A 19,071-nucleotide genomic window follows, 5' to 3' on the forward strand; every position below is an offset into this window, starting at 1 on the left:
TTTCCAACTACTTGTAAATCGTGAGACAATTGCAATTCCAAACAGTGACACGGGGCTGTGCAGTCGCCTGTCAGTGGTGTCATATCCGCGTTCTCCTTTGTAACCTCCTTTACTGACGTAGAAACCTTAAGACAACAGTGTCTTGGACAAATGCGGAAGCAGTGTCTAACATCTAGCAAGCCACTAATTTACTTATGGACCCAAATTATACCCATCAATTATAAAACTTTATCTCATCTCCTCACATGAGTTCTCTGTACCGTCTGATTTATGGCCATCAGCGGTAGAGTTGAAGACAACAGATCCCATCATTCCACGCTCCTTCACAGCATCATCATGCTTCGGCATTGTATTTGTTTTGATCGTACCCTCTACTGGTGTTTTTTTTTTACAAACTGCACCTTTAAACGATCAGTGTTCAGCATTTCTAATGGAGTAATTGTCTTTTTTTCAGTTATCTTAGTTTTGCCTCTGCATAGTAAGCTTTCCCCTAAGGATTTTGGTTATAAATATTGTTGCTTATCAATATAATATCTTAACATGCACAGGGCCCATATGACTGCCTGTGGTATATTTTTTAGCAGCATTTTTGATAACTTTTGTCTTACATTAATCTAACAATCATCTGATTTTTACTTGTTAGAGGTTAGGAGATTGTCTTGTTTTTTTCTCAGTAAATCTCTCAAGAGTTTGTCACACGCTGCTTCTCTCACTGCTGTCAATCATCTTGCCTACATTCTGCAATCAACAGAGTACTGCAAATATATTTACACGTTTGCCAGACATTTTTATCCAAAGCGACATTTGATCAGTTTGTGTTTTCCCTGGGAATCCAACCCACTACCTTTTGCACTGTTTCAACAATACTACCAGCTTAGCTAAAGAAACGGTGTCCCATACACAAAATGGTGCTGCATAGCATTAAAATTGGGGAACCTCTTTAACTCATTCGCCGCCAGCCTCTTTAAAAAAAGGTTGCCAACGCCAGCGTTTTTAACATTTTCACCCAAATTAAATGGCACACAGTAATTTTTCTGTAAAGAATATATGGACAAACAATATTTCAAATGAAAAACAGAGTCTCAGCTTTAAAACAAATTAATCCGCATTCTTCTATCTTCATGTGTTCGTTTTTTATCACTCCGTAGATGTGGGTAGGTTTCTTCAAAACGGCATCATTTTGATTAGTCAAGATAATTAACGTTATTTGTCAAAGATTTCGCCCAGATTACACTCAGAACAATCATTAAAAACCGCTAAAACATATACGTTCTAGGTTCTTAAGGGGTTCTTCAGCGGTTCTTAGGGATGACTAGCACCGCTTCTGTAAAAAGAACCCAATAAGCCTAATGTCTATCTTAACCTTTTTTAACCTCACCGTTTTTCTATAAACATTTTTACCCTATTTGAACCGTATTGTTATGCTAAAATGCTTTTAACATGAGGAGTTACTTTGTCTGAATCATCTCTATCCTGACAGATTTTCATCTTTGAGAATAATATCTACTACAAAGCACGAGTGAACAGTCCATCAATCCGGCTGGTTTCCACAGGCATTCAGGGGGTCATATTTAATGGACTTGCGGACTGGCTGTATGAAGGTAAAGTCCATAAGCATGAATTATAAAAGACCTAGTGTACTGTGTGTGTGTACAGTATGTGATTGTGAAAGTCTATATTGTGTTTATATGTACACATTACATAGATATTTGTGCGTGTGGGACCCAACTATCAGTCTCAGAGCACTGTTCTACTGATATTTGATTCACATATTTTTTTTTTTTTTTTATTTCTGATATTTTATTGAAAAATGTCTGTACGTCTTTGTTAGAAATAATGTAAAATAATTATTTTATATATATATAATAAGTATTTGCTTTATGAATTTAAGTTGAGATATCATGAGTTTTGTTCTGGGCGTTCTTTAGCAGTAGGAAATTAGCAGTCGCTTTTGTGTTTATTCACATTCAGCCTTACACTGTGAAATAGTTAGAAAAAATAGGATAAAAGCAAGAATCTGTCTATAAAAATACATCCAAGGTCTTTACAGTTCACAGCAATAGACTCTTTAAAACCTTTCAATACATAAAGTCAAGAAGATTTCAGATGCAGACAAATATGTGACATTCTTCAATCTTTAATTAATTTCAGAATTCAGAAATAATACACTCAACAAGTTTCAATTTAATAAGCTTATATAATTAAACACTAAACAAATACCAGCTGAACATTTTCCAATCCATGTTACTGAAATGTAGATCATTATCAGCGTTTGTCTCTGAACAGCACTGGCGTGTGAAATCAAAAGTAAACCTTCATGTAATTTATTATGCAATATTAGGATTTGAGCTAAATATAATCTCCCACAATATCCTTGGATTTTAATATTCACGGTAATTATTGAAGCAGTTTGTGTTAAAAGAATTGTGTTTACTTTGGGGATTATGTTCACTTAGACTTTTTGTTGTTGATTTCCCCATTGTATTAGATGTTTAATTCTGTGTGCATGAAGATACATTGTGCGAATATATGACATTTTTTCACAAAAGATTAATTTAGGATGAATGTAAAATGGATGGTCATGCCAGCATAATTCAGACATTACCATGTTTGCTCATAGCTTTAATGACTTTACTATTATTTTAAATATAGAGTATGTTGAACATACAGACACTTTGGTGTATTCATACATTTACATTTATTCATTTGGCAGACGCTTTTATCCAAAGCGAATTACAAGTAGGAGCGCATATAAACATTTTGTCAACACGCCAAACAGTACCGTTAGTTTACAAGGTCATGCTACTAGGATTAAAGCTGAAGTAAGCAAACATATAAAGCATAACATAAGCAGACATATCTTAATTTACCAACTTAAATAATGCAATCATAACAGTGTTTATGTAAATATTACTTCATTTTGTGTTTATTATACTATATTAATATTTACCTACAATACTCCTGTATCTACTGTATGTCCTCATCTATTCCTCTAAGGTATTCTAAATTCTTAATATAATGATGTAATATTTAGTGTATAATTCGCAGGTATATAGTTTGATCATTTCAGGGTTTTAACATAAAATAACTGGGGTTGTGTTAGTCACACTTGTACTGGTTTGTTTGTTCTTATGTTGTTTTGTTGGATCTTTACTGCCATCATGTGGTTCCACATGTCCTGGGAACATATGAACAAGAATTAGAAGATTAGAGAGTTGAAGCTGAGCAGTTATTAATGCATGCTGAAACATGGATCTGTGGCGCTCGCATGGGTGATGTAGGTTTTGGTTAATTCATAGAAGTAACAATATATACAGTTCTTGAGTCAAGGTTTCTGTTGTAAAGTATAAAATATATTGTATAAGTGTTCTCCTTATTAAATTCTGGTAATTTAAATGGTTGCATAGTGATTCAATAGCAAAGCAGTTGCTGTGTGTTACAGGTGGGTGTATTTTACACTTTCTCATGTGACAGCCCTTCTGGTGCTCCTCTAGCTCAGGGCCGTCAGCGTTTTGAAGTGATGGATGAGACTCTGGAGGCTGGAGCGTAATGACAAATGGATGTGATAAATCACTCTTGCTGGCTTTTGTGCATGTTGCAGTTACTGTATGTATTTTTGCACCGTGCCCTCGGAATGCGCTTTCTCAGAAAGATATTTCATCCTGAAACGTCTGTTATCATCCTGGATCTAACAGAGATATGGGTCCATGCCAACAAATCTTTAAACTTGCAGGATGTGCGTTACTTGTCTTTATACAGTACATTGTCGACAGCTAAATGTTTATCCATTTTGTGTTTAATGCACTTTTCTTTTATTTATGTCCGTGTAGAGGAGATCTTTCAGAATCATATCGCCCACTGGTGGTCACCAGACGGTCTCAGATTGGCATATGCCACCATCAACGATACTCTGGTACCCAAGATGGAGATACCCATGTTCACAGGATCACTGTATCCAGCAGGACAGGAGTACCGCTACCCAAAAGTAAATCTCTGCTGCTTTTTAAAAAGACATTAAGGGTTGGTCATCATATCCTTAATGTAATTCAATGGGACCTTAACCTGGGATCTGATTGGTTGCTGTTGTCCTGAATTATATTTGTATGTATTAGTGGATGAACTAAATCTGGTTGCGTAATAGTTATGACTAGCAATCACATTACTTAACCTAATGTACATTTATTAATTTTGCAGATGACTTTTATCCCAAAGCAGCACTCAAGCTTTTTCCAGTTTGTGTGTTCCTTTGGGATTTGATCTCATGACCTGGAGATTTATTGATTTCTATTAAAACTAGTTCTAAAAATTCAGAGTTTGTCTTTTATAGTTGTTAGATAAGTCCAAAAAATATGATATATGTTGATGTAGCAATCTCTCTTGGCATCTTTCTGTAGGCTGGAGAGGAAAATCCTGATATCTATTTGTCAGTAGTGAGTCTGAACGGTCCATTACACACAGTAAGGATGAGGAAACCAGAAGACCCCAGAATCAGGTGAGGATCTCACACAAATGTAGAAGCGTGTTTGGTTATGAAGATCATCTGTTGCTTTATGTTATTGTGGCCGCCAAAAAGTACCTGGACGTTTTGATTGGGTAATAATAACAAAAAGATACAGCTATCTTAAAAACATGATAACAGTACATTTTTTAAAGACGGAGTTATGTTTTTGCGATTCAGGGTTTTAGAAACAGTGCACAGTGTTTTGAATACAAACAGCTAGATAACCATTTATACTAATGCATTATACACACTTTCATGCATGAATTATGATCATCTCCGTTAAGATCATTTTTCTTTGTGTTTTATTGCTTTTTAGGCATGAGACGATTTGTAACTTTTGTTTAAACATAGCTTTTACTTTTGTCCCACTTAAGGGGACACTTATGACACAAATGACTTTTAATAGCTGTGCACTGTAGTGACCTCTATGCTCTATTAAAACAACACTTTAGAAGCTTTGCTCACAGGTTCCCCCATGTGGTCGATAAGCGCAATTATCTGTTACCAATGTTGTAAATACTATGGCTGTATAAGCTTCCCTTGCATGGGCACCTCAATATACATGAATTTGTTTACTAAGCTGATGGAACCGGCGATTGTAGAACGTCGTTTAAAACCATATTGCAGGGCGGTGTGTGCCGACCTGAACACAGATCTTACCGAGTGTGGTTATAGCCGCTATGAGGATGCTCAGGTAGTCCGATAAAGAATCTCAAATATTATTGAGACATTAATACACTTGAGACAAGCGTTGCTTTAAGAAAAGAATGATTTGCTGATAAAATAGTACTGTTTTGGCTTTGATAGTTTGGTTTGGATAAAATTTTTAACTAGCATCTTTCTGCAGGAAAGAGTACTACATCACCATGGTAAAATGGGCAACCAGCACAAAGCTTGCAGTAAACTGGCTGAATCGTGCACAGAACAACTCCATCCTGACTTTATGTGAGGCAACCACTGGCATCTGTACCAAGGTATATTTACAAACTTTGTCTCTGATAAAAATTGCGTTTTGAAACTTAATTTCATATTCAACAGAAATGTTATCTCAGTACTGTAGGGCGTTGTCACACAATGAAGAAATATTGTACTTTCTTCCTTGCTATACATACTGATAAACGGTAAAGCCTGAATGCTGGAGATCTCTTTGAATAAAAGCGTCAGTCAATATATATTGTGATTCGTGAGTGTGCATTACTATTGTTTTGGTGTGTTTTAGAAACATGAAGATGAGAGTGAAAGCTGGCTCCACAGACAGGTGAGTCATACATCACATGAGCTCTCAGAGCAAACACACTCATATAGTGTTGTTTAAACGTTCACTGACGGCCTCATGTGATTCTCTCTCGCTGAGCAGAATGAACCCCCACTGTTCTCCAGAGACGGCTATAAGTTCTTCTTCACCCGAGCGGTTCCACAGGGAGGTCGGGGAAAGTTCTTCCACATATCCATGTCCACCTCACAGGTGAGGCCATCACTGTGGACTGAATCATATTGATGTCCTCATGAAATATTAACAGCGTGGTTCAGGGGTCATATGATGAGGAATCACTCTTCTTTGATCTTTCAAGATAAAAGAGTAAATTGTTTTTTGAGAACATGCTGTTACTTTTCCAAATCAAAACTTCCTTCCGCAAGAGTGCAGAGATGTGTGACTTTAAAGGGGATGACCTTCAGTCGGTGTTTTGTTTCAGCCCAACAGTAGCACGGACACGCTGCAGTCTCTGACGTCAGGAGATTGGGATGTGACGCAGATCTTAGCATACAGCGAAGATACCCAACTTTTGTAAGCAATAATAAGCCGTCGTCATCTGCCTGTGTCGCCCTAACGCTTCTCCCTCCCAACATTCCCTGTCAACAAAAATGTCAATGATCCAATAACACACAAAATCATATTATCCAAATGTAATTTATCTTTACAGGTATTTTCTGAGTACAGAAGATGATGCGAGACGGCGTCATCTCTACAGGTATGAAAGAAGACATCCTGTGTTAAAACTCTGACCTGCAGTGATGCGTGTGAAACCTGTGCAGTGATGACATGTGTTGTGTTTCAGTGCAAACACCAAAGGCTCCTTCAACAGACGCTGCCTGTCCTGTGAGTTCAGCTGCGGTTACGTCTCTGGAACATTCAGCCCCGACGCTAACTACTTCCTGCTCAATTGTAAAGGTTTGTGCCCAGTGTTCATCTTTAAATTTCACTTGACTCCCTGAAACGATTCTGATTGGAGGATGATACTGCAGTCAGAGATGCATTAGCTAACAATGAACAATTTAGTTTATCAGTATTTATTAATCCTTGTTAATGTTCATTCGTGTCAATACAGTTATCTATGTTAATTCATGGTGCATTAACTATTGTTAACAGTGACAATGTTTGATTTTAATAATGTATTAGTAAATGCTGAGATTAACATGAATTCATATTAATTAATGCCAATAAAAGCTTTCCTGTAGCTCAGTGGTAAGAGCATGGGGCTAACTGACTTAAATAATTGTTAACAAATAGCACCTTACTGTAAAGTGTTACCAAAATATCAGTTCTTAATCGTGAACCCAGCATCACGTATCATATCATGTGTATTCTTCTACTAATTTTAAACATAAATTAATATTTAGTATCCATCTACTAATTTATTTTGTGACTATTCGTGAAAAGCAGTATAGTTACATTACCACAAAATAAACCCATTTAATGTGATGTCTATAATTATTATAAAGTCAGTTTACAAAATAACTCTTTTGACATTTGTTATTGTAATGGTTTTGTTTGTAATCCCTATTCTACTGTACGATTACAGTTATGCATCTTGCAGGCACTTTTATCCAAAGTGACTTGCATTCCATACATTATATTCACATCTTTTAGCAGTGTGTGTGTGTTCCTGGTGCAGCGCTCTACCAACTGAGCTACAGAATTGATCTTCTGTCTGTTACAAAGTTTCTCTTTCTGGAAAGCCGCAGCTTGGTTTTCTCTCGCTGATCTCAGTGTGTTAGTCATGACATTTCCCTGCTGTGTGTTTTATCAACACAATAAAGTGCGGTTGTCATGGCCGCTGATCTGCTTTGCAGGGTCTGTTGAGCAAACCGAAAGGTCAGCGTTTGTGTTATTAATTAGACGAACTCGGAGTAGGGACTCATGGTCATACAGCACACTGCCATAGACCACAGAATGTGTAATTCACAAGAGAAGATCTAAGATGATGTCATGTCATGTCTTCTCTTCTTTACTAAACACGCCCTGTAGAGCAGGGAAGAGCTACTGTAGAAAAAACATGGCGGAGTCCATGCAATGGGACCCGTGGTGTATGTAGATAGCTCTTTCTAAGTTAATAAAAGCATAACACTTCTTTATGTAAGGTCTTCATACACCTCTGAACACAGTTATGTATATGGAAATTCTGTCAATAGATCCTCCAAAAAATGATACACTGGACCTTTAAAACGCTGTCTACAGTAACACAGTAACACAGGCACAGTGCAGACCAACGTTCAGCATTTCTGATAGGATGATTCATCCGTCTAGCATCTTGTGTCCACTATCATTATGACATCTGAATCACATGTGCTGCAGAATCCAATCGTCACCTTTTCTCTTATGTTTTTATTCTTAGGCCCTGGTGTACCACACTCAGCAGTGTACAGCACGAGAGACGGGCTGTATCAAAGTGAGTGTTTGTGAAAGCATTTATAACACTATCAGCACCTGCTGACACTTAATCACATTCATCTCATCAGCTCTGAACTGGATGTGTGTGGCTGTGTGAACCACTGGAAAGATATTTTTCACGTGATAGAAGGCTTAGATACGCATCTACTCAGCATGCTTGTAGATCCAGTGATACAAAAGATCAAGATGTGAGATAAGCATTTCAACAATCCTCAAATGTCCTCAAAATGTCTTTTGTATGTGACTATCATTGTGTTCTTGGGTCTGGAGGGAGAAGGACAGTAGATGGAAAATGTGTACCTGGCATTAACAATCCCATCACAAGTGGACACTTAATGCACTTTAACTCAATTTCCCTCAGAGCTGCTGGATGTGGAGGCCAATGAAGAGTTAAACACCACAGTAAACAACACACAGATGCCCAAAGTAGAGTACGAGAAGTTCACTGTAGATGATTACTGTGAGTATCAGCAACATTCTCGTTCACATCAGTCCTGTTGGCTCAGTTTCCTAAAATGTTCTCTGTCATTTCTGTCATTTATACAGGCTTGAACGTCCAGATTCTGAAACCAGCTGGATTTGTAGACACAGCCCATTACCCATTACTGCTGCTTGTGTAAGTTTTTCACAGACAACTGACACATTATTATAATGACAACCATATTGAGAAACATGTGACACATCCATCAAAGACCAGGCTATTATCATATCCACCATCAGCAAGGTCAGTAATAATTATAATAATTATTTGTAATAAAACCAGTGTTGTTATGGCAGGGATGGCACCCCCGGTGGCCAGGTGGTGACGGAGCAGTTTGAGGTGGACTGGACGACTGTACTTGTCAGTACCTTCAACACTATAGTCATGCGTATTGATGGCCGAGGAAGTGGATTTAAGGGGACAAACCTTCTTCATCAAGTTCAGAAGAAACTGGGAGAGTTTGAGGAGAGAGACCAACTAGAAGCTCTTAGGTCAGATCATCGAGGCTCCTCATTACGCCCTCATTTAAGGAACCAAAGAAAGTAGATGAACTGAATATCAAAAAGTGGTGCACAGTAACTGTTTATTGAAAAAAGTTGTAATTCAATGATTTCATGTTTTTAGCAGATTAAAAACCTGTTTATTTTGCCATCTTAAATATGCAATTACATGTTCACATCGATATCTGAACAGACCTAAAGCACATTTTTGGGTTATGAAATTGAGAAGCACTGGTTTACATTTCATCTCCTCTGTGATTCTCTACAGATCAATATCAGAGCAGAAATACATTGACATGTCAAGAATTGGAGTTTATGGAAAGGTATGTTGGCCTTTTAAGTTGAACCAATTTGTTACATTTATTTATTGCATTTGTTACACTGGTGCTTTTGAAGTGAGTCAAGTATTATGTCATTAATAAAGGCATAAGCTTCTTATAATAAATCTTAAATTCAGACAGATTTGTTTGATCATTTGATGTAATATACCAGGGTATTCAATTAAAGGAACACTGCATTTTTGGAAATAGGCTCGTTCTCCAACTCCCCCAGAGATTTGACCGTTGTGGAGTCTATTCATCTTATCTCCGGGTCGGCAATACCACTTCTAGCATTCCTTGGAATAGATCATTGAATTCAATTAGACCAGTAGCATCGCGTTCAAAAATGACCAAAGAGTTTCGATATTTTTCCTTTTTAAAACTTGACTCTTCTGTACTTATATCGTGTGCTAAGACTGGCGGGAAATGAGAAGGTGCGATTTTCTAGGCCGATATGATTAGGAACTATATTCGCATTCCGGCGTAACAATCAAGGAAGTTTGCTGCCGTAACACGGCCGCAGCAGGCGCAGTGATATTACGCAGCACATGTGTAAATAGGCAAACTTCCGTCATCATATCCAACGTGACCAACTGCTTGCACAAGGAGCGTGATGTCACTCCGCCTGCTGCGGCCATGTTACTGCAGTAAACTAAGCCGGAATAATTAATTTGATTATGAGTCGTTACCATGGGTTTTAACAGGGTCACAAATGTTTACATGTTGATCAATAATGCAAATACTAAATCGTAATAAAAACGTTATGGTTCATTAAAAATCACAAATCTGGTTGAAATGTTGGAGACATAGGCTACAGCAAACAGTGAACAAACTGACAGATACAAATACTTTTAAATTGCTGCATCTTGTTTACTGTTGTGTTTCCATTAACCTGCTCTACATATCTGTACTAATGTTGCTAAAATACGCACATGACTTCTATTCTTCACGCACTGTTGGGAGAGAAGCAGCGTGCGCGGAGCGGAAAGGGTTAATATCAGGGGCGTAGCCAGAACATTTTTTAGAGGTGGTCACATAAGACCCAGTGATTTTAATAGGGTGAAAAAAATCCTTACAGGCAGGAATACTTTTGTTTCTTCCTTTTACACCAGTTCTTCATTACACATGGTTTGCTGGTCACAAACATACAAAAATAACGTAAAGGAAACAGTTTATTTGCAATGCTTTCATAGGTTACTCTTAAACTGCTTACTCTGTTTACTCTTAAACGTGTTTGTTTTTTTGTTTGGCTTATTCAAAATTTGCCATACAAACAGATAACTGTTGGAACATTACAAAAATATAAGATGTTACAAATTACAAGAACACTAGCAAGGGGTTATATGAAACAAAGTGTGTAAAACAAGAAACTGAAGTCGTTTTCTGTTATCAACCACATGTACATTCTTTTATCAATAACACATATATTATAGTGCTGTATTTGCACTTTTTTAAATCAAGAACATCTAACACCTTAATACTTTGCAAGTCTACATGGAACTGAATTATATAAATCAAATGACATCATTGCATTTCTACAAAATATTAGTACACAGACTGATACTGATACACACACTGTCACAAAGTGGTCAGCAGCTTTCAGCTAAAGCGCTCAGACTGTTTGCGTCAGTGCGTCAGCGTATGACATCATATTAACGCTAGAGTAATGTTCTCGCATTACTTTCAGTGTATACATTAAATGATCTGCGCAGCACTCCGTAAACTCTGACACATCTTAAAACTGCTTCGCACAACAGAGGTGGCCAAAAAGGTGGCCATCCATCATTCAGGGGTAGCCGTGGCCACCCATGGCCACCATGTATCTACGCCCCTGCTGTAATATACATTTTATACACAGTATGTGTTAATCAATATATATGTCACTTTTCTCAAGCAGTCAGTTTGTTGATAAATGTTTTAGTGACGTGCTTCACTTACAGTATATGTTTTTTGTCTACTGCAGGCGTATGGAGGATATTTGGTCAGCAGACTGTTACGCTCAGATGAATCTCCAAACATGTTTAAATTCAAAATCAAGTGTGGCACAGCCGTCTCACCCATTACAGATTTCAGCTTATATGGTATGATCTTACAGCTTTTATTTGATCAGGCTTAAGTTTATTTATTTTGGTTTAAATGTAGTTGTTGAATGTTTGTCCACAGCTTCTGCATTTTCAGAACGATATTTAGGATCACCACAGTTCAATAAGCGAGAATACGAGGTAATGTACAATATCTCATTCAAGTCCAACAAATATTTTTTATGTGAAGTATATAATTGACCTTCTTTTGCAGATGGCACGTTTGGCAGACCACATAGAGCAAATGAAGGACAAGAAACTCTTAATAATTCATCCCACAGCTGATGGTAATTCTTGATTGAACCAGTAAAATGGACACATTCTCATGTTTCTATCATGTACAGCATGTGCTTTATTGCCAAGTGGAATGAACTGGACATCGAGGGCTCCTACAACTTTTCTTTTGTTGCTCCACAACTTTGGAAAGAACTGCCCATCTTAGTTTAAATGGCCTTATCTGTGTCTTCTTTTAAGTTTAGTTTAAAGACCTACCTTTTTGAAAAAGCCTTTAATATATAAATTAGTTTTTTTAATCTATATTTATTTTCTACAGTTTTTGTGGTTGTTTCTCTGTTGTGAAGCACATTGGTCAATGTTTGTTGTAGAAAAAAGTGCTTTATAAATAAAATGCCATTGCCATTACATCAGGCCTAGCAGATTTTTATCCAGACATAGAGAAAAAACTGATCTGTAATCATTTCTTTCTGTGCTCACAGAGAAAGTCCATTTTCAGCAAACAGCTAAATTTATCACCCACATGATAAGTGAAAAGGCCAATTATACATTACAGGTAAGAGATGTGGATCTATTGCTGTTAACATTTATAGCCATTTACTTAAATGCTTCAATATTATAGAATTTTATCCTTTTTAATGTGGTTTATTAAGGCATCACTTTTTTTGCCATTCATACCTGGAATTAACTGGTTGTATGGGTTTTAGACTTATGGTTTGTATTAAATGGGAAGTAGGTGCACCAGGACCTGTAGAAGCCCTGCTATACATGTAGACTTTAACATCCCCTGCTTTTTGTACAGCAAACCAGTCTGTTTTAAAATAAGAGTGGCCGAGACACTATAAATGTATTTATTTTTCCTTTTTCACAGATCTACCCAGATGAAGGACACTTCATTCATTCGAAAGACTCACAGCAACATCTGAGTCAGACACTGGTCAACTTCTTTGTAGAATGTTTCAGACCACCGGAGGTACTAATCGAGGAAAAAGTAGAGCAGGACAACGAAGGCGGTTAAATGAATATTGTTATCCTTGATCAGACCAGCTTATGCCCAATATGCAAAGTTCTCCCGCCATTACAACCTCTTTCATTTCCCCGTAAGTTTTGATGGGTTCTTCTGAGCCTCTGCATGGACCACGCCCCTCAACTCTGATTGGCTCCAAGGAAGAGTGTAAATGACTTAGTGGTAAAAGAACATGTGGATGTACATGCTGAAGCGTGGCGTGTTTATGAATCATGCACAAGCGGTGCGAGAAGACTGCTATGATTCGCTCGTTCAAACTTGGCTCATTGAAAGCTTTAAGAGTTGACAGCACAATATACAGAAGAGAATGAATCAATGGCAGGAAATGTTGCAAATGACCCTTATTTGTATCCTTCTAATGTTCATTCTTATTATACAGGACTTTATTTGGATATAACGATGTCAGTTTGTTTCTGTCTTTAATGTCAAACCTACTGGGCCTCATTCATTCTGAATGGATCTCTGTCTCAGTTATTCCATCTAGAACCATTCTTACGTATATTGTTTTGTATTTAATGTGCCAATTTACGCAAATAAAATGAGCAAAATGAATGTGTAAATACTTCATGTAACCGTTTGGCTGCATTCATTAAACATGAGCAGAGTGTCTGTGTAAATTGTGTGTAGTAACATCCTTACCTGAAATGAAAAGAGTAAGGAACAAACAGGCCTGAGAACACGGTTGCCTAAATTGTTAGGAAATCAATTGAATCTTCGACTGTGTCTGACATGTTGCTCATGTTACATGAATCAAAACTACTGCAAAACATGCTTTAAATCAAGATATTGACGTCAACATCTAAAAGCAGCATTCTCTTCAAGGCACGTGGCATATAGTTTGTGTGTGAACAGGCCCATTCGATGGATAATGGTATTTTCGTTTGAGTGCAGCTATAAATGTCTAAGGATATTAATTAAGTCACTGTGCCTTATTGGAGTAAACCTGCTCAAGACAGGCAGTCCATGAGGTAGGCTGAATAATTTATGGACAGATTAAAAATGTACAAATAAGAAAAAGAACCCTGCCACAATCCTACCAAGAACATTTCCTTATAGACCTGTGTACTAGTTAAGTTGTGGAAAAAGTCAATTGAATTCGGTATGCACTTATAGAACTAGATTATTTGGCAGGTTTATGTTCTGTCCATTAATGGCTGTGTTAAAGCAAATCTTTTGCATAGAATATGTTTTCCTTCTATATAATTTGGCATTGTGGAAAGTTGGTTTTTGTTTTAATGTAACAACGTGTTGTTATTTTTGACAGCTTAAATGTTTTATGCGATTCCACTGAATTTACTGTTGTAAGTGAAATTCTGTCTTGTAAGCAGACACACTGATGTGTGTTAATGACAACTGTTCTGGTCTCTGCTTGTGTGTACCTTGTACATAAAGCATTTTCAAAGCTATTTAGTTTGTTTATTTATTTAAACCAAACCATTACAGTCTTGCATACTGCTGCATGCATAAGTGTATTTCACAGTCAAAGACATGGAAAGCAATATCATACAATGTCCTGTGGTGGCAGTTTGCCCCCTTGTGGTGTAAACTGAAATCGGTGATTCCACCACAATGAGAATAAACGAATACAACTAGTCATTTATCAGACAAAAAGGGTTTATTTTCCAGTGTTCTACAATTTGCGTCCAATGTTTGAACAAACCCAGCATGATACAACCGGTTAGGGAAGCATTGTTTACACACAGGGAAAATCTAAAGACCCCCAGAGATGAGTAGCATGTCCCCTCCCCAGGTCTCTTAACCTCACCTCTGTATTGTACAATACTCACAAAATAGAATTTATGCAATGATGACAACTGCAGGTAGACGAGCAGCTAAAACATGTTATAAGATATTTACATTTAAGTTACTTTACAGGAATATTTAAAATTCAAGTCTGGTTAAAATACCAAATGGAAAACTTAAAACAATGCAATAAAATAGTGTTAAGACCCAAGGAATGCTGTAAGGAATGAATGAAATCATCAATGAAATCTGGCTAAGGTGAGATTAAAAAAATCATCTTTCAAACATTTCTGTACACCTAATTTATCAGGGTGAGATGTGGCACCTTCAACAACCCTAGACCGATAATTAATGAGGATCTTTCATATTCCAAAGACACCTGATTTGATATTAAACAATCCATTCTTTTCCCGTCATTTTTGATCCAGCTTTACGCCAGAGACAACTGTCTCAGTAGTCAAAGTATAACAAACAACATATACCCTGCAAATTGCATCAGAGGGTAGTTTTGAACTCCTTTTTGTCTTTGTTATAAAAAAATATTACCGTTTACCGTGCCGAGCGTCTGCCATGCACCGCATTTAAAAGGAAAACGAAACAGACAATTAATCCATAGCACGGCACGCAAAGCAGTCCAAACACAGGCCGAATAAACAAAAGCACTGAGAACTATGTACACTTCATAACCGAAAATGGCAGTTTGTTTAGTATTACAACAAGCACGTACATTCTTGTTTTGGTTACTTAAAGATCTATCACAACATTGGGACCTCTTTACACTTTCAATAAAATGCATCTTTTACCAAAGCTTAAGACAATCTAGTCTTTTCAACATCCTGCAAATCCGGACTATTGACCTACCTGCTCACCCAATTTCATGGTTACTTGCCATTATCTTCCAAGCCATTTGGACTAAAACGGTGTCAGTATGTAACCTTTTTAAGCATCTCGACTCTATAGTGAAATCTATAAACTATATTCATTGGGACTTCCAGTTCTCCAGCAATCCTTCAGTTCAGTGAGGATCCTCTATTCACTTCACAACATTGGGCTAGTACGTCATTTCATTCACAGAAGGAAATATTACAGAATGTTGCCTGTACCTCCATATGACCAGCAGCGATTGCTCAACAATAATGTTAGACACATTTTCCTTATCTTGCGCATAACATACACTGTCGCTCATAGTGTTCGATTCATCCCACTATTGACGCCAACATGGCTAATAAGCATCAAGTACCTTAAAAACATGCCAATACTCAGACATTCATAACCAGTGCACTCATATATATACATATGTGTGAGTTTTACACTCTCACACAAACTTTCACAGGCACTGATAGAAACGGGAACGGACCACTTGAGCACCAGAGAGTTTGTGAGGGTGGGCATCAGAGCCTAGGTTTAGACTCTTGCTCTGAGCGGCTGCTACATCACCATTGAGCAGCTCACTCTGGTAGGAGTGTGATGGCCCGGCGTATAACGGGTCCCGTGATCTGGAAGGGTGCAGGTCCAGCATGTCTAGACTAACTTCAGGGTTGCTAGCACGGTGACGCTCTCGAGCTATCCAGTCTCTGATGGAAAAGTCTTGTGAACTGCACTTAGGCTTTAAACGATCCATAGCTGAGAGTTCAGTGCCCTCCACCCTCTGCCAGTCTCCAATTACAGACAACTCGGCGAAGTCACGCTGACCACCCATGGTGTGTCTGCGGCGGATATTGCTCTTCCGTTTACTACGAGTCTCGGGGGATCTGGTGCGCTGAGAACCCACCCCAAACATGTCGTCCGCTGATGTCCGGAGTCTGCACTTTAACCGATCTGTGATTTTGAGTCGCCACATAGGTTCGGCTCGTTCTGACTCGCTGCGAGAGGAAGAGCTTGAACTGCCCGTGGATCGGCCTTTAACTGTGTCCAGGACTCGTGAAAGTCGACTAGACTCCTTGTCGCTGCGGCTTCCGTCGGCTGAGGACTCACTATCAGTCTTCTGTCGACTCCCTCTCTTGCGTGCCAGAGTATCGCATGCAATGATTCGATGGGAGAGGATTGAATTTGGCACATCTTGCATCAGTTTGCCTTCAGGTCGGTTGTTATCTTCAGATGGTCCACTTTCTCGGCCAACAGCGAACACTGATAAGTCACTCTCACTGTCCGTCTCCATGGGTCGTCCCTCGCTGATGAGCTCACTTCTTTCATCATCAGCATCATCTCCGCGGCTTTCAGCAACAGACTGTACCTCTGGACTGAGAGCGATGGACTCCGCCCCGGTGTGGAAGGTCATTGAGGAGGTGGTGGAGTAATCTGATGTAATAGAGCACACCTCCGCTCCTGGACCGGTTCCTGAGTTCTCCATCCAGTGGCCTTGTATTCTCCCATGTTTCATCCTTGGTACCGAGGCCTGGGAGCTGGTGCTGTTAAGTGTGCCCAGATCTGAGATGCATCCATCATCGTAGTTAGAAGGATGATCTGACAAGGAACTTTGTCGTGTCATCTGAATGTGATAACTAGATTTGGATGATGTAATCTTGGGTGAGGTGTGGTGGGGCAAATGTTCAGAGTTGGTCTGTTTGTTGTTGGAAGTGAGATCAAGGCTATCTCCTGTGCTCTGGTCGCCATCCTCAGTCCTTTGTAATTGGTCATCGAGTCCAACTTCGCTCTCAGCCTCCTCGGTTTGGTCATCAGTGGGCCAATTTGGATCATTTTGCACAGCAAGGTCCTTGGAGAAACTACCATCCAGGTCATCATCAGAGCTGCTGGGCTGAGGTTTGTCCTTGGGCTTTTTGCGTTTGCGACTGGCAAAGATGGAAGAACGCAGCAAATCTCTACTGTATTGGTCCTTACCAGACCCCCAGGAACCCTGCTGAAAAAAAGCACATACAGACCACAAAGTAAGCTTACAATACACTGAAACAGCCACAAAGTATTTGAACTTAAGCCAGCCTTACATGAATATATTTGATATATGAACAAAAATCTGAAAGTAATCACAGAACAAACCAAGCGAGACATTTTACTGAAAAATCCTTCCACGGTTTTCAATATAAAACAAAACATGCAGCGTTTTCTCAGGCAATCTTCTGTTAAAGAAAGGTGTCTCTCCTTTCATCTGGTGTGATCCCGAAATGATCTCAGAAATGAACTCTCCTTGAATTAAGTGCTTACCTTTGATTTTGCAGAGTCACTGGTGGTTGAATCTAGTGGAGCAGAAAGAAAAAATGTAAGTAGGCCATATCATATGTATAAGCAGAATACAATAGGGACAAACAGCCAGAGACAAGAGACCAAAATATCCTTCACCACAACAGCAGAGGAACAGCACAGACACTGAAGTCATGTAGAGATCTGAGAGATGGAGGCAACAAAGTTAAGCCATCACAAAGAGAGACAAAGAGCAGAGAGGAATGAATGATGACAAGAACCCGGCAGTGTGAAGTAAGACGGGAGGCAGAGCTCATGCACACATTCACAGATACAGATAGACAGACTGTCCACAGAATGAGTGAATATCACTGACATATTGTGGGGAGTGAAGAGTGCGGTTCATCTTTATGAAAACTCTGCTATTGTATAATGCCTAACTTATGTCAACTTAGTACCGCCAATGAAGAACTGCTATAAAACCTACTCATGATTAAATGACATCTGAATGTCACTATATTTAACTTGGCGACATAAAATGAATGCTTTCCTATTGGGATTTATTAGTAAATACATCACGTGTGGACTAGCTAAGTAATGCTAGAAACATATATTGAAAATTGTTCTTTTTTGATGAAATTGATCATTTTTGATCATTTTAAATCCTATTACATGTTTTATCATAATATATTTTGGTTAAAAAGCAAAACATTGCCATATGAGCAATTAAAACACAAGTAATTTCAAGTAATGGCAATACGTGGTTGTGAAAAATGAATATTTAAAGGGCATTCACTCTGACAGTGATTCAATTAATGGAGGTTGCCAAATGGCTCTACTGTCTATTCATTGTACTGTAGAGGAAGGCGGATCAGAGGAGCCTCGCTTTCTGCACTTTAATGGCATCTGTGTCTGTGACATCACACCAATGTAGAGTCCGACTGACTTCCAGTGATCGTAAACCACTATCAGCGTGAACGCCCATTTACGGCAAAAGTCAATCCATCACTTAGGGAAGCATATTTGTGTTTATCAGTACATCACATTGTCGGCGCAGAATATGGAGATGCAAAATGAGTCGAAGCACTGAGAAACTATGACACAGGACAACAAGGGTCAGATATGACAGGAGGGCAGAAAGGGGCTAAAGGGGCACAAGCTTTAAGGTGGTAGAGCAGCTACAGGGAGGATCCGAGTCCTTCAGATGGGCTACTACACCACTCAAAAGCCCCTTTGCTCACTCTCCATCCTTTTGAATGGCATGAGATTCATCTTGTACTGAGTGTTGTTTTGGTTTTATGATTTAAGCCGGTTCAGCCCCTCACCACACCCCTTCAGACATCATCATGACAGTTACTGTATGCCACATGACTGGAGGA

General features: G+C 38.6%; 2 protein-coding genes across 4 annotated transcripts in view; one reads left to right on the forward strand and one right to left on the reverse strand.

Moving 5' to 3' along the window:
- Positions 1-14,209, forward strand: part of dpp6b (dipeptidyl-peptidase 6b) — a 103,932-nt gene extending 89,723 nt beyond the window's left edge. For all 3 annotated transcript variants that reach the window (XM_056744030.1, XM_056744029.1, XM_056744031.1), the window contains 19 exons: positions 1,481-1,601; positions 3,831-3,985; positions 4,395-4,492; positions 5,349-5,475; positions 5,721-5,759; positions 5,859-5,966; positions 6,196-6,287; positions 6,424-6,471; positions 6,559-6,671; positions 8,116-8,169; positions 8,533-8,631; positions 8,718-8,787; positions 8,949-9,143; positions 9,421-9,475; positions 11,436-11,553; positions 11,636-11,694; positions 11,768-11,840; positions 12,270-12,343; positions 12,659-14,209. In XM_056744030.1, coding sequence (XP_056600008.1) covers positions 1,481-1,601; positions 3,831-3,985; positions 4,395-4,492; positions 5,349-5,475; positions 5,721-5,759; positions 5,859-5,966; positions 6,196-6,287; positions 6,424-6,471; positions 6,559-6,671; positions 8,116-8,169; positions 8,533-8,631; positions 8,718-8,787; positions 8,949-9,143; positions 9,421-9,475; positions 11,436-11,553; positions 11,636-11,694; positions 11,768-11,840; positions 12,270-12,343; positions 12,659-12,805 — 1,845 coding nt within the window. In that variant the 3' untranslated portion in view covers positions 12,806-14,209. The remainder of the gene's footprint in view (positions 1-1,480; positions 1,602-3,830; positions 3,986-4,394; positions 4,493-5,348; positions 5,476-5,720; positions 5,760-5,858; positions 5,967-6,195; positions 6,288-6,423; positions 6,472-6,558; positions 6,672-8,115; positions 8,170-8,532; positions 8,632-8,717; positions 8,788-8,948; positions 9,144-9,420; positions 9,476-11,435; positions 11,554-11,635; positions 11,695-11,767; positions 11,841-12,269; positions 12,344-12,658) is intronic.
- Positions 14,210-14,410: 201 nt separating this feature from the next.
- Positions 14,411-19,071, reverse strand: part of arhgap21b (Rho GTPase activating protein 21b) — a 45,517-nt gene continuing 40,856 nt past the window's right edge. Inside the window, 2 exon segments of the mRNA XM_056742883.1 lie at positions 14,411-17,414; positions 17,717-17,748. Coding sequence (XP_056598861.1) covers positions 15,885-17,414; positions 17,717-17,748 — 1,562 coding nt within the window. The 3' untranslated portion in view covers positions 14,411-15,884.

This window comes from Triplophysa dalaica, chromosome 3 (genome assembly GCF_015846415.1).
Source record: "Triplophysa dalaica isolate WHDGS20190420 chromosome 3, ASM1584641v1, whole genome shotgun sequence".
Classification (NCBI taxonomy): Eukaryota; Metazoa; Chordata; class Actinopteri; order Cypriniformes; family Nemacheilidae; genus Triplophysa; species Triplophysa dalaica.